This window comes from Notamacropus eugenii, chromosome 2 (genome assembly GCF_028372415.1).
Source record: "Notamacropus eugenii isolate mMacEug1 chromosome 2, mMacEug1.pri_v2, whole genome shotgun sequence".
Classification (NCBI taxonomy): Eukaryota; Metazoa; Chordata; class Mammalia; order Diprotodontia; family Macropodidae; genus Notamacropus; species Notamacropus eugenii.
Window position 1 is genome coordinate 290,490,360 of NC_092873.1, and position 15,376 is coordinate 290,505,735.

The 15,376-nt window shown below is 47.4% G+C and overlaps 1 protein-coding gene across 4 annotated transcripts in view; it reads right to left on the bottom strand.

The window, feature by feature from the left end:
* Window positions 1–3,602: 3,602 nt before the first annotated feature.
* Window positions 3,603–15,376, bottom strand: part of INKA2 (inka box actin regulator 2) — a 45,451-nt gene continuing 33,677 nt past the window's right edge. For 2 of the 4 annotated variants that reach the window (XM_072644349.1, XM_072644351.1), the window contains one exon: window positions 3,603–4,996. In XM_072644349.1, coding sequence (XP_072500450.1) covers window positions 4,109–4,990 — 882 coding nt within the window. In that variant the 5' untranslated portion in view covers window positions 4,991–4,996 and the 3' untranslated portion in view covers window positions 3,603–4,108. Of the gene's footprint in view, window positions 4,997–6,587; window positions 9,644–14,540; window positions 14,651–15,376 lie in introns of those variants that run through there. The other 2 variants (XM_072644348.1, XM_072644350.1) reach the window with 2 other exon arrangements.

Sequence of the window (15,376 nt, forward strand, 5' to 3'; positions counted from 1 at the left end):
CAAGTGTAGTCTCAGAGAGACCAGTCCCTTGGCATGAGGAAGGAAGGAACTAATGTTCCATGCTGGGCTGAGAGGTTCATAAGAGTGACCTCCTGAAGCTAGAGGCAAAAGTGAGGAGAAAAGTAGAACTGGCAGTAAAGAGGCCAGGAGGGGATTCAGCCACCAGGGCCTGGCTTGTGGCTCTGGCTAGGAGGGTGTGGAATACAGCCTGGCTACAAGGTCAAGGATTAGCAGGCAGGGACCTGGACAGAGGCCCAGCCTCCAATGGCCTGTAGAAGTGGTCTGGATGTGGGGCAGGGCCATATGCCAAGGTGGGCATGAACTGAGCAATTGGCTCATTTGCATGTCCTAATTAACCGTAAAATTAGCCCCCTGGGGCAGAATTGAGTTGTTTTCTCTCTCTTTGTCTCTGCCTCTCTCTCTCTCTGTCTCCCCCCCTACCCTGCCCCCCCATCTCTCTCTCTTCCCCCCTCCTCTATCTCCCTCCCCCATCTTACTTTTGCTCATTCCTGCCATCTTGGGCTGGGGGGAGGGGAGAAGATTGTAAATATCAACCCCTGGCAGGGGTGGGGTTGGGGGGAATGGGAAAGAAGGAGGGAATAAGTCTAACCTCTAATGTAGCCTCAGCTGGGAGCCCAGGAGAGGGGAGGGTGGTTGGGACAGACATTAATTATAGAGAAAAATTAATTGGCTATCAGTTTTCATTAGCGATGGCATAAAGTGAAGAAGGAAGAAGGCAGGCAAAGTCCTAGGCACTGACTCCTGACTCTCAGGCACAAAAAGAATTTGTGCCTTCATTTAACAGTCAGTTCATTATCTGGCCTGAAAAAGGCAACAACATGGATGAATAATCCAAATGGGGGAAGATGAAAACAAAACAACTCCGTGATTTGCTTTGGGAACGTATGATGAATGTATTGGAGTCTCTCTCTAGTAATGGAGACACAACTATGTACATGTGTGTATACATATATATGTACATGTGTGTATACATATACACCTACTATACAAACATATGTAATGTATATATACATGTTATACCTAAATGTATGTGTATATTGTGTGATATTTAGGCAATATATTCTTTTCCCTGATTATGTTTTCTTCAGGCTCATGATTGCGCTGCTTACTGAACGGGCAGAGAGAAGAAGTCAGCTAGTGGTTAAACAATAGCCCTGGTTACTCCAAAAGGGATGGCTTGTCCACAACAGATAACCAAGAGCTGGCTATATATTCACCTCCTTCGGAGTCAGCCAGGAAAGATGCCCCACCAGGAAAGATGGGAATAGGAAAGGCTAAAGCTAGATTTACTACAGAAGTAAAAGGAAACAGAGTTTTTTTTCTTCTATTTAGTCTTTGATGAGTGCTTGGTGTAGTGGCTACTGTTTTGATGGAAACCTGAAGTTCTGAGTTCAAATCATGACTTAGACCTATAGTCATATGGTTCCAAGCAAAGAGTTTAATGTATTGTTGCTCTAGGCACTTCTTTTAAGACTAGAAATTCAGAGAAGGTGGTACTGGTAGAGGGAATTTTCTTATCTGGAAGTTCCTTACACCAATGAAATCACAGGACAAATCTCTATTTCTGTTTACTGTTAAAGAAAAGGCAAGCATTACTTAGAATAATTCTGAGGCAAGGGCAGCTAGGTGGTACAATGGATGGAGCACTAGCCCTGGAGTCAGGAGGATAGGAGTTCAAAACCAGCCTCAGACACTTACTAGACTGGGTAAGTCACCTAAACCTAATTGTCTTCCCCTTCAAGAGAGAGAGAGAGAGAGAGAGAGAGAGAGAGAGAGAGAGAGAGAGAGAGAGAGAGAGAGAGAGAATAATTCAGAGCCTGTGAATGAGTTAGCTTTTTAAGGCTAACTCCGAAATGTTCTCCCATTTAATATAGTATTTTCTCTGGCTTCTCTCTACTACCAAGGACAGTGCTCCCCAGACTCTCCTGGGGGGGGAGAGGCATGGAGCAGAAGAGGAATAGTCAAGCTCCTACAGAACACTTGGTTAAGTTAGGGCTCAGAGAGCAGCCAGAAGATAGGAGGAGGGAGGAAGCAATTTATAATATAGGAAGGGGAAAGAGGGAAAGGGAGGTTTTCTAGGGGAGGCTGGTGGTCTGTGTACACACACTCATTCCTAGGAAGATACAGCCTTTCTGGGAAGGCCTATATGGAAAAATTGAGAGGATGCAGGATTGTTCCTTTAGGGAGGGCTAGTTAAGTGGGCAGACTTGGGGTGGTCTCTCTCTGTCCTTCTCCAAAATTCAAAGAGTCATTTGGTTGTTTGGGAATCAAGATGATATCCTAAGTTTCCTCCCAAAAGACCCCAGCCCTCACACCCTAGGACACTGACACATAAAAAAAAAAAGCTGAAGGGGGCTTCAGACACCCTGAGCTGCTCCCCACTGCTCACCCCAGAAGAGAAAGAAAGGGAGAGGGGAGGGCCTGGAGGCAGCCTTCTCAGAGGGAGGGCTTCCCTTCTCTTGTTTGCTATTAATGTGGAGAACTAGGGTGGCTATGCAGGCAGGCATCTTGCTTCTAATTACAGCTGTCACATCCCATCAGGCTGAGGGGGAAGGGGAGGGGAGGCCTCCATTGGCTTCTCCACCCAAACAGGGTCGCACATTGTATTCTCTCTGTCAGTGGGTGTTACCTACTGCAAGTGGGGAGAGCACATCAACCTCTTCAGGGTAAAGGGCTGGGGGCTGTCCCTCGTTCTGTGTCATATAGGCATTCAAACCCTGCCCAGAGAGAATTCATAAATGTATAAACGTTGTTTGTGTGCCTTCCAGCTCGCTCGCTCTCTCTCTCTCTCTCTCTCTCTCTCTCTCTCTCTCTCTCTCTCTCTCTCTCTCTCTCTCTCTCTCTCTCTCTCTCCTCTCCCCTAGTTTGTCCACAGTGAGGACCAGAACAGGAAGGATAAAAGAAAGAGGGAGAGAGAGAGGGGATGCTTTGAAAGATCTCTACGTCTTCCGGAGTGGTACCCAATGGAGAACATGGGTAGGTGAGGGGTAAAGGAAATAGGGAATGATTAAGTCAGTTGAGTGGGAGTAATTATATTAGTTGATTAACTGAGTGACTTAAAAGATTCCCTTATCCTGAGGTGGGAGCTAAGTACTAAAGAAATGTGCCGAATTGGAGTATGTGTGTGTGTCTGTGCCACCTGACTGATGCTTAGAAATACCCAAGTTTGGGCCTAATCCCAACTACCACCCTAATTCCTTTCTCACCTCTGCCCCCAGGACACAGGTATCCTAGGTTGTGGGGAGAGAAGTGATTGGGATAGCAACCATGGATTCCCCCTCCCCGCAACATCCTTGAGACATCCTGCACCATCCCTTGGTCTCGAAGACATTTTAGGAGGGAGTCAGGCATCACCAATATCATAAGAAAGGAGAAAACTGAGTCACCACTTTGCAGGATATGTCTTCAGCCTTCAATAGCCTTTCCTTTGGATCCACAGCAGAGCCAACCCATAGACTCTGGGGTGCTAGAGGGGAGGAGAAGAGGCTGCCGAAAAGGGAAAAGGGTTGCAGTGGCTCTTGGTTGGGGACAAGGTTTTCTGGGAGCAAACAGACAGGGTTACAGAAATGGGGGCAGGGTGCTCCTGAAGATAAAACTTCTTTATTGGGAGGTTCTCAGCAGTTCTCACTTTCCTGTTCTGTATGTAACATTGGATACACACACCCATGAACCTTCCACAACTCAACCCCTCAGAAGCCCATTACAGGACATCCATGTAAATGCCAGGGATGTTCCCTATTGGCACCCCTTGGGGCATCTCTCCCAAATCCAATATGGACACACACACACACACACACACACACACACACACACACACACACACACACACACACACACACACACACACACACACACACACACACAATGTTCCTGAGCCAGTCTCAAGTTATAGTTTTATCTGGAAGAGACTGTGGCTTTCCTTCAAGCGAGAAAACTGGCAGCTTCAGTTTCCTGGGATGAGAGGGCCTGGCTTTGCTCACCCTCCTCTTTTGCTTTCTGGGAGTCTTGAAGGAAAGGAGTCAGGAGCTGGGGCTGATGGATCTGTCCTCTAGACCTGACTCAGCCCAGCCTGAGAAATGTTAAGGGCTCAGACCCATACAGCCGTGTTGATGTCAAAGCCAGAGGGTGGGGGCTCCAGGGCCTTGGGGCAGTTTGAAGAAGGCCTGTCTCCCTGTCCACTGCCCCTGCTGCCATGGAAGGGGAAGTACCCAGCTCCCTTGAAGTGGCCCCTTTTCTTGATTTTCTTAGAGCGTCCAGCTGGGGGCTCAGTGGCTGTTGGGGTCATCCAGCCTGGCTTCTCCTTGAGTAGTCGATCCTTATCTGGCCGAACACTGCGTAGGAACTTCCTGAAGATGTTGGCAGTCAGGGTGAACCTTCGGCCCAGCTCCCAGTGCCGGCCTCCAGGCCCTGGCAGCCCCCTTGCCCCACTAACTTCACCTTTTTCCCCACCCTTCTTCTCTACCTCTGGTAAGTCCAACCAGTTGCCCACCAGATCCGCGAAGACATTGTCACCCAAGACCAGCGGCTGCCGATTGCGGCCTCGTGACATCAAGGTGGAGGTCCAGTCGTCTGGCTCAGCCTGCTCCATCCTCTGCTGGATGAAGCCTCGGCTCTCTGGCTCCCAAGTCCTAGCAGGAGGCACTGGGCTTGCCCCATGGACACTCTTAGAGGAGGAAAGCTTGGTGCCACCTCCACTGCCACTGTTGCTGAGGGAAGGATGGCTAGAGGGAGAGGTGGCCCTGGGCCTGGATGAGCCCCTGCTACCTGCCCACCTGCAGGGCTCAGGTTGAGTTCTGGGTGCCTGCAGGAAGCCAGGGGCAGGACCCAGACTGGACAGTGGAGTCTGCCCATCACCCCCAGAGATCTCTAGTTGCTCCAGAGCAGTCTGTACCTGTAGAAGCTTCAGTTCCTGCAGGGCTCCCATCATGCAGTTCATCTGGTCATGGAGCCCATCCCCCACCTCTTTCATGGATACCTATGAAGGAAGGAGACAGAAGACTCAAGTGAGAGGAAGTGATGGGAGGCTCACTACCAAGGTGGTGGCTGTTATGTTTAGTGTGACCCTTCTGGGGTCATCCTCCTTCTCAGTTGCTTGGAGGGGGGAGAATTTCCACATTGAAACATCCAGTTGGAAAGAGACTGAGATGAGTGCCTGAGTATCTCTGGCCCCGTTCTTTGCCTCCTTCCTTCAGTACAGCTTCTCCTTTCTTCTCCCAAGAGTGTCCCTGAGCCAAGATGGTGGCAGGGCATGATGGAAAGAACAGTGGGTTTGGAGCAAGAACCTGGGAGCGAATTCTGTAAGATGGGAGCTCTGAGTGTGTGGTAGTAAAAAAAAAAAAAAAGTGCTGGATTTGGGCTCAGAAGACTGGGCTTAAAACCTGTCTCTGATATTACCAACCTGGAAAAACAAGGGGCCTAGACTAGAAGGCTTCTAATGCCCCTTCCAGCAATGAGCCTAGGATACAGTGATCTAGGACTCCAGCTTCTAACCCAGAGCTGTACTTCATGAATCTCCTCTACACCCAGGGCCCCCAGACTCCCTCTTCTCTTATAGGAGCTATGGATTTGGGGGTGTGGGGAGGATGGACTCAGATTCTCAAAAGATCTTCATCAAAGGAGAGGGAGGACTTTGCATTCCCCTAACAGCTGCTTACATCTGGCTGGAGGCAGGGTGGTGAGGAAGAGGCCTTGGGGAAGGCCTGTGACCCTGAGAGGGTCCATTTAGCTTTTTGAATCCAGGCCCCCTGCCACTCCAAACACCTGTGTTCTTCCAACTGTTCTCTGTTTTGGGTTGGAAGGTCCCCCTCATTGCCAGGCCTAGGCAGCCCTGCTCCCCTGTCTGAGGGGAATGAGGGCCAAGCAGGAAAGGGGGGTGGTGTTAGTGAGGAGGGGGTTAGGTTGAGTCTAGCCCCTTGACTATAGTTAACTGAATCCAAGGGCTGCCAGCTGGAAAGGGTTGCCAGCTGGGTTTGGGTAAGAGCCTAGACTGGGAGCTGGAGGGAGGAGCATCTCCGATAACATTCATTGAAAATCTGTAACCCTGCTCCCCCCCCCCCCCCCCCCCCCCCGGCCCCAGTCATTCTTAGGCCCAAACTGCCTCAGCCCCACCAGATCCCCTCCCAAGCCCTTGCTCAGGTTACTGACACCAAACCCTGCAGAGACCATCTGTTCCCTAAGCCCCCCAGAGACCCACCCGATCATCTTACCTCCCCAGGCTTGCCTAATGCTTCTTGTCCTAAGCCCAGGAGGAGGGAGAAATGTAGCTATCTGAGGCTCTGCTAAGCAGGATTGTGAGGCCAACCTTCACTGGCTAGTCTGGGTCAAATCCTTCCCTGGCAACTTCCCCCCCATCTCTCACCCCCCCTTAACTCCTCCCCCACCAAGGGTCAAGTTATGTGATGAGCCAGCTCAATGTCAAGGAGGGTTCAGCTTTCCCAGACACCAATGGGCATCTCCTGTAAGAGCATTCCTCAAGGCTGTGTGTGTGTGTGTGTGTGTGTGTGTGTGTGTGTGTGTGTGAAGGGGTAGGGGGACAGTCCAGTATCCTGATCATGGCCTCGACCTACCTGCCCACCATTCCACCCAAGTGACCGTAGGTCCCTGGGGTCAAGTAGGAAGGAGCAAAGACTTAAGTCTATAATCAATGGCGAGGGTCACCAACGTCCCAATGCCTCTCACTCCCTGATGCCCAATTCTGACATCCCCCTTCCTCTTTGACTTTGTCTCTTCAGCTTCATCTCCTTCTCTCTGTCTCTGACCTTCATTGTCTCCTGTGAGAAAAAGAAGGATAGGAGTGGGGAGGCAGAAGGAGGTTCTGAGCCCCTCTAACATCTCATCTTCAATGAGTGGGACGCAGAGCTGAAGTGAGAAGAGATGGTCCAGCCAGGCACGGAGCTTAGTACCGTGTGTGTGTGTGTGTGTGTGTGTACGTGTGTGTGTGTACGTGTGTGTGTACGTGTGTGTGTACGTGTGTACGTCTGTGTACGTGTGTGTGCGTGTGTGTGCGTGTGTGTGTACGTGTGTGTACGTGTGTGTGTACGTGTGTGTGCGTGTGTGTACGTGTGTGTGTACGTGTGTGTGTGTACGTGTGTGTGTGTACGTAGAGATGGAGCTTATTGCTTTATTTATATATACATCAGTATAAACATTTACCTTACTATGTACCCAACTAAACTAGCACCTGACTCCTTCTCACTGTCCCCTTCCCATGATGATGATGCTCTCCTTACTCGGTCTCAGGCTCAAAACTGAGCTGTCCCTGTGGGCTCCTTGCCAGCCCCCACCTCCTGGAATCCACCAGACCTCAGCAGGCGCTCTCCTACAGGTCCCTTCTTTGCCACTTCATTGTCCCGGCCAAGTTCAGAGCCTCACGACTTTCCCCATGAACTGCTGCACTAGCCCCCATTTCCCATACTGTATTCTTTGCAGCTCTGTAAGTCCGTGTGATTTGAAATTGGAATGAGAAAAGGTTGATTTTTGTCCTTTTAAAACAAGTGTGGAATTTTTGTATTGACCAAAAATATTTATAATATAGGGCAGATTTTTTGTATGAAAATAGGTTTCATTTCTGCTATTTCCCCCCCAAGTTTCCCTAATCCCCTTTGTCAGAAGGTATTTCATAGACCCACATTTATGAGTTCTACAGATCTATTTCAAGAAAGAAGGGATGCAGGGTTAAATTACAGAATGTTAGCCTTTGCCAGGGCCTCAAGGGTTATCTGGACAAACCGTCCATGCTTGTTTTGCAGATGGAGTCCGCTACGACTTGGCGACTTATTCAAAGTCATACAGCTAGAAGATGGCAAACTGAGGACTTGAACTCAGGTCTCCCTACTCCCAGCTCCTTTCATTATGTCATAGAACCAAAGCAAGCTTGGGAATCCCCCGAGAACCTCCTAACTCATAGTCCAATTTCTCCTTCCCAAAGTTATTTTCTGTGCTACCAATATACCAATCTAACTAAAGTACGGCTCTCATCCTATCACTCCCTTGTTCTAAAACCTTCAACTAACTATTGGATAAAATCCAGGTTTCTTACTATGGCATTCAAGGCCCTTTGCAGTCTGGTTCCAATCTTTCTCTCTAGTCACATCTCAGTAATGCCTTCCCTATAGACATACTACACAATAGGGGGGCAGCTAGATGGTGCAGTGGATAGAGCACCAGTGCAGGAGCCAGGAGGATCTGAGTTCAAATCTCACCTCAGACATTTGACATTCACTAGCTTTGTGACCTTGGGAAGTCAAAATCCCAATTGCCTCATCCTGGGTGATTTCCAGTAATCCTGATGAATATCTGGTCACTGGATTCAGATGGCGGAGGAGAAGTGAGACTGGTGACCTGCACAGCCCTCCCTCACTCAAAAACAAAGTGCAAGTCAAGTCATTATTTCTCTGATGGTATGGTCTTCTTCGGCAACAAAGGACAAACACACACACTACATGGTAGTCAAACTGGCTTATTTCTCTTCCTTAAAAAAATGGCTGTAGGTTTTCCTGCCTTGATTTCTTTCCTCACACTTTACCTTTGACCTAAAATGCCTTCCCCTCCACCACTACTCATAAAATCCTGTTGTTGTTCAGTTGTGTATGACTCTCCGTGATCCCATGGGGGGGTTTTCTTGGCAAAGATACTGGACTGGATTGCCATTTCTTTCTCCAGCTCATTTTATAGATGAGGAAACTGAGGCAAATAGGGTTAGTGACTTGCCCAGGATCACAGAGCTAATAAGTGTCTGAGGCCAAATTTGAACTCCTGACTCTAGGTTCAGTCCTTTATCCACTGTATTACCTAGTGGCCCACTAAAAATCCTACGTCTCCCACAAGAGCCCAGTCAAATACCACCCTCCTCCTAGCTAGAATGACAGAGCTTTAGGACCAGCTGATCCACCCTGTAGACAAGTGAAATGGGTTACCCGGCTATTTCAGGCTGAGACAAGACTACAATTCAAATCGGATTCTTTCCACTATGCCCAATTCCCATTGGAGCCTTCCCTCTTTTATCCAGTTCGAAGTGTTCTTTTTGTTCATAGCACTACTCGTAGATCAAAGGATCGTAGAGAGTTAGAACTTGGAAGAACCTTAGAAGCCACTGACTCCAATATCTTCAATTTACAGACTTAAAAACTGAGGCACAGTGATTAAACTGATCCAGGATCACATAAATATTAAGCAATGAAGCAGATTTGGAACTCAGGTCCTTGGACTTCATGCCATGTTGGTATGATGGGGTGGGGTTGGGGGGAAGAATATGACTTGTACTCAGAGTCCTAAATTTAAGTCCTAGCTCTGCTATTTATTAGCTGTATGATCTTGGGTCAGCCACTACTGAACCATTTTCCTCATCTATAAAATGGGAACATGAATACTTAAATTATTTGCCTCCTGGAGTTGTTTTGAAGAAAGTTTTGTCTGTGTGACTCCCTCTGTGATTCATTCATTCATACTGAGAGCCAAGCAAGGTTTGGTTCTAGGGACTATTGGGGGTATACAGGTGAAAAAAGAGAAACCCGCAAAGATAAAAACATACCAATCCCTCTTCTCAAAGAACTCATATTCTACCAGGACGGATTGAACATGCACTCTTGTAAGTAAAAACAAAATGTATAGAAGAGAATTTCAAAAGGCAAAGAACACCTAAAATTGGTATGGATGGGGAGGTGGGCAGACCCAGAAAGGGTCTCAGGTAGGAGGTGGCACCTGAGTTGAGCTTTTGGAAAAGATGTGGAGGGAGTATATTCGACCAGAGGGGATCACATAAAAGTACTTATCACATAATGTTCATGCATTCCAGCTATGGGGGACCATATTGGAACACTCATCACATAGTATCTTGGCATTACTATGGTTAGTAGTAGTAGTAGTAGTGGTGGTGGTGGTGGTGGTGGTGGTGGTGGTGGTGGTGGTAACAGCAGTAGCAGCAGCAGTAGCAGCAGCTGTGGCAGTAGCAATAGTAGTAGTAGTAATAGTAATAGAAGTAGTAGTAGAAGTAATGGTAGTGGTGGCAGTGGTAGTGTACATATTTTATCTGCCTTATCCAAAATTCATTTAGAAGGGCCTTTTGAGGACAGGGACTGAATCTCATTCATCTTTCTATTCCTCAGGGTGCCTATCAGAGTGTTTTGCATATCCCAGGTGCTCATTATATATTTGTGGACTCTTACTCAATTTAACTTAGTTGAGTACAACCCATTTATTGTGGCTAGGCTGGCTAGCTGGCTTTGTTCAGTCAGATAAGAGACAATCTTAATATCAATGTGTCTGGGTCGTTCGCTGTCTAACCCATGTGCAGAACATACTAGGCTGCAGATGACCTTGGGTGTTTGACTACATCAGGTTTTAGTAAGCTGGAAAGGCTTCAAAGGATACCTATTGATGTCTGAGACTGGGGCAACTTGTCCCCAGAGAGCTGGCCAGCAAGTGATGAATTTCTTTGCTGGGACGACTCTTGTAGTTCATCATAGGACAAGGAAGGGGGAGCTGCGATCATGGTTGGACGTTGCTAAAGTTATACCTCTTTTGAAATGTTGAAGTATTAAAATGACCAAGATCAAGGCAAGCTTTAGACAGAAGCGTCATTTAAGTATTTTTATTGTTGACGTTTTTTAGTCTTGTCTGACTCTTCGTGACCCCTTTAGGGGATTTCTTGGCAAAGATAGATAGAGTGGTTTGCCATTCTCTTCTCCAACTCACTTTACAGATGAGGAACTGAGGCAAACAGGGTTAAATGACTTGCCCAGGGTCACACAGCTAGTAAGTATCTAAGGCTCAGGTCCTCCTGACTCCAGGGCTGGCACTCCGTCCACTGCTGCACCTAGCAGTCCCCATTTAAGTATGCATGGCACCAAATGGACGATGAAGAGACAGTGTCTCCCTCTATCCAGGACCCAGCTGAAACTGGGAGTTAGGTAAGCAATGGTCCGGGTGCAACATGTCAGAGTGGGAGGTATACTTTTAAATATTGTTTTTGGACTGGGGCTCTGGTTTCATTGAAGAGAGAATTAAATCCTCTTTACTATCAGAGGTGGAACTTTGTCTGACTTTACAATAATTTTAGAGAGGTACCTGGGACATTAAAGTCATTTGACTTGATCGGGATCACATGATCTTTTAAAAAAATACTTTTTGTAAACGCAAATAATTAAATGTCAAAAAATTAGTCCTCCGTGGCACACAAATGTGTGTGTGTGTGTGTGTGTGTGTGTGTGTGTGTGTACACACACAGGCGCAAGCGCGCAAGTATCCATGCCCATAAGTTCCTCAAATTTCAGTGAATTTTCAAAGCCTCGAGGAGAAGGGGGCTGGGTAAACCAGGTAGCATTTTTCAAACTTGGCCTAGGGCACATAAATGCTTTGTCCTGGCCCTCATCCAAGGAGATTACCTCTTCTGTGGAGCTGAATGCCCTTGTGCATGAGGGACTTTGGGCTCCACTGCTAAGAATTTACCAGTTCTAAAACTCTTTTTGGAGTTATAGATGTCCTTGGCAGTCTGACAAAGCCTATGGACCCTTCTCAGAATAGCATTTTTAAATAGTTGAAGGAAATCCTAAATTTCAGAGGTTAGTGAATCTAAAGAGGCAACCTTTTTCTTATCCACACCCCCTGAAATCAATATGTGGACTCCAGGTGAAGGACCCTTAGTACAGTCCAAAGAATGTAGGACAGGACTTAAAGTCATAATTGGGTTGAAATTCCATTTCTGACCTTTATTAGTTATGTGACCATGGACCTTTTTGAGCCCCAGATTCCTTACCTATAAAATGGGAATAAGAAAACTTGTAGAAGCTAAAATAATGAGATAATGTTTGCAAATTCTCTTTGGGCTCAGGGAAGGAGAAGGAAAAAGGAAGTAGCTTGATTAGGGCCCCCAAGGACACAGGAACCCTAGCCCCCAGTTTGGTATCCTGTGTTGCCAAACTCTGGCCTAGCCTCTGATTGAGTATTTGCAGTGAGGAAGGAGAAAGCAGCTGTTTGCGATGGGGTGAGTTTGGCAGGAGGAAGCCTGAGTGATGGGAAACAGGAAAGTCCTGGGGGAGGAGGAGAAGGAGGGTGTATCAGCTGCTGAGCCTAACACAGAGAGAAGCTAATAGGGTCACCCTTCCCAAGCCCAAAGGGGATGATGTCACCCAAACAAGAATGGAGCCAGCAGTCAAGCTGTGCCCCTCCCCCTGTGCTGGACTCAGGGAGCAAGAGGAGAGAAGGGGGGCAGCCTCATCAAATGGAGAGATCCCTGGGAAAGAAGTGAGGCCCACTGAATCTTAGGGCCCTGTGCTCCCATCTGCTCCAGCATTGATTTTTCTCTTTCAGAAATGAAGAGTCATTTCTTTGGTTTGGAAGGTTGTGGAGGAGACAGCTCCAGGTCTAATCATTCCTTTGCTCTCACACCTTCACTCCCTTTCTGCCTCCCATTTCCCACATTCCTGCTCAGTCATCATAATGCCTTTAGCAAATAAAAGAAGCAACTGGACACAGTGGAGTTTATGCTGGGCTTAGCCAGACACCTGAGTTCAGATCCTTCTTTTAGAACTTATTTGACCGTAGGCAAATCCTTTTACCTTGATTTTCCCAACTACAAAATGGGTACTATAGTAACAGTGAAATCTGGCATGTACACCTAGGTCCTCTGATGCCCAATCTAGTGTTGAGGCAGTTTGGTGGCTCAGTGGAGGGAGTGCTGGACTCTGAGGAGGATCTCAATTTAAATCTGGCTTTAGACACTTACTGGCTCAATGACCCTGTCTGACTTAACCTCTGTCTTCCTCAGTGTCCTCATCTGTAAAATGGGGATAATGATAACACCTACCTCCCAGGGGCATTGTGAGGATCAAAGGAATTCATCTTTGTTAAATGCTTCAAGAATACACAAATATTCTGCAAAAAGAACAGTTAGTTATGCGAGTGAAAACTATTCTTCTTACCACTAACTCTCAATATGAATGTAAAATACTACATAAAAAGAGAGTACTAGAGCTCTGGCTTTCTGTACAGAAGAAACCTAGGCTTTGAGTCTAGAAACAGTTTCTAAAATTGTATATAATAGTATGTCATCCCCAGACAACTTACTAGCTGTGTGACCCTGAATGAGTCACTCAGCTCTGTTTGCCTCAGTTTCCTCATCTGGAAAATGAGTTGGAGGAGGAAACAGCAAACCTCTCCAGTATCTTTGTCAAGAAAACCCCCACATAGGGTCACAAAGAGATGAACATGACTGAAAATGACTACACAACAACATCTCCAGGCCAGCCAGGATCCTGTTGGGTTGGATTTCCTCCTCCTGACCATGAGAAGCAGAATGAGGTTGGTTGGTTACAGAGAGAACTCTCTCTCCCCACTCAAAGCCAAGGAGTCAGTCCAGTGTAATTGCTAAGAGCAATGGATTTGAATCCAGAGAGCCTGGGGCAAAACCCCTTTACTACTGTTTGACCTCGTGCAAGTCACATTTCTCAGCTGTAAAAGGATGGGGCCAGAAGAGATGATCTCTAAGGCTCTTTTTAACTTCAAATCTATGATCCTGTTACTCTGATAAAGTTCATAGCAGGGGACGTGGTATGTGTGTGGGCAAGGTACCTTCTGTTCCCTCCCTCTCTCCTTTCTCCCTTGGCCCCTGTGACTGATTCTCACAGCTGTGCCCTCGGTACCTCTGTCTCACGCCCTCTGCTTGAGCACTCAGATTCCCTCCTCATAGGCCCCAGCTCTGCCTATGAGCTTGGCAGGCTTCCCTGCCTCACTCCCCACCCCCACCCCTCTCTGCCAGGGGGCTCACAAGGTCCTCACACAATTCCTTCATCACCTCTTTCCATGCCCCCTTTCCTCCAGCCCCTCCCAGAGGCATCGGCTGAGGCTCAGGGCAGGAAATGGGAACAGTCCCCCAGTGCCAAGCATCTTATTCCTGGCCCTGTGAATAGCGACCTTCATAGCCCCCCTGCTCTTGGCTGGAGCTGCTGGATCTCCCCACAGGAAGTTACAGGGCCTAGTGGCCAGGAGGGAGGCAGGCTGAGCCAAAAGCCACGGGAGGGAAGGAGGTGGGAGGATGAGGAGGAGACTGGAGGGGGTGTATGAGTAGGACATAAGAGGAGAGGGGGCTCATAAAGAGGAAGAAACTAGTTCTCCCATAGAAGCATCCTTTTACGGGATAATGCTTTGGTAAAAACCAGATGGACAGACCTAATTTATTCCACCTCACTCCCCATCTCCATTCAGCTCCCTCTTCTAAAACACTTCTTGGCTTTATTCTCCTATTCTCACTCTTTTCCCAAGGTTATCTCATCAGACTCATAGCAATCAGTCAATAAATGTTTATTTAGTCTTATCCCCGGACCAGTGAAGGAGGCAAAGAAATCTAAGCCCCTGACCCTTAGGCACCTGCATTCTAGCTGGAGAAAGAAGGCAGACCTCTCTTGCCCCTGTGAAAAGATAAGTAAGCATCTTGAGGGGCTTGTCACCGTACAATCCCACCCCAGCCTCCCTGGAAGAACAGCCCTCTGCTAATTAATCCCCTGACAGGATATCTTCTTGCCTACCTTCTATCACTCACTCTGTAGTTCAAGGCATCTCCCACCGTATATCTTCCAGCCCTTATACTGTGTTCCTTTTCTTGCTTCTCCCCAGATCTGGGGTAAACAACTTGTGCCTTGACAACCACACAGAATACACATCAAGCTTTCATTAAAACAAATGAGATGGTTTATAGCTGAAAAGGCAGTAGGGTGTAGTGGCAATATTGCTGAATTCCAGGTGGGAGGAGGTGTGGATTTGAAAGCAAGGTACCTGGGGGCCCTGACAGTTTAAGTGACTTGCCCAGGGTCTCACAGTCTTGTGTGTGCGTGTGTGTGTGTGTGTGTGTGTGTGTGTGTGAGTGACTTGAACTCAGGTCTTCCTTCAAAAAGCTGTATCCTAAGGGTCAGATAGGTGGCACAGTGGCTAGAACACTAGCCTTCAGACACTTGATACTTACTACCTCTGTGACCCCGGGCAAGTCACTGAATGCCAATTGCCTCCTCCCTGTCCCCCTCAAAGAGTCTAAAAAAAAGTTGTATCCTAATGAGAATTTTTAAAAGTTGTTCTTCCTTCTCTAAAAGATTGCTGACCACCACCTTAGGCCCTGTGTCTAGGGCAGAGCCAATAGGGGTATTAGTAAAAAGAACATTGGTTCTGGAGACAGCGGTCATGAGTTTTAATCTGGATTCTTTCACTTTCTCTGTGAGTCTTTGGACAAATCACCTCCAGAAAGAAATCTGGAATGTTTTCCCAGGGGCCTTACTTTCTTTATCTCTAAAGATGTGAAGTTGTGAACTGACTCAACCATTTTGGAGGACAATCTGCAGCTACAGAAAAATCTAGGAAGAGTTATATAAAC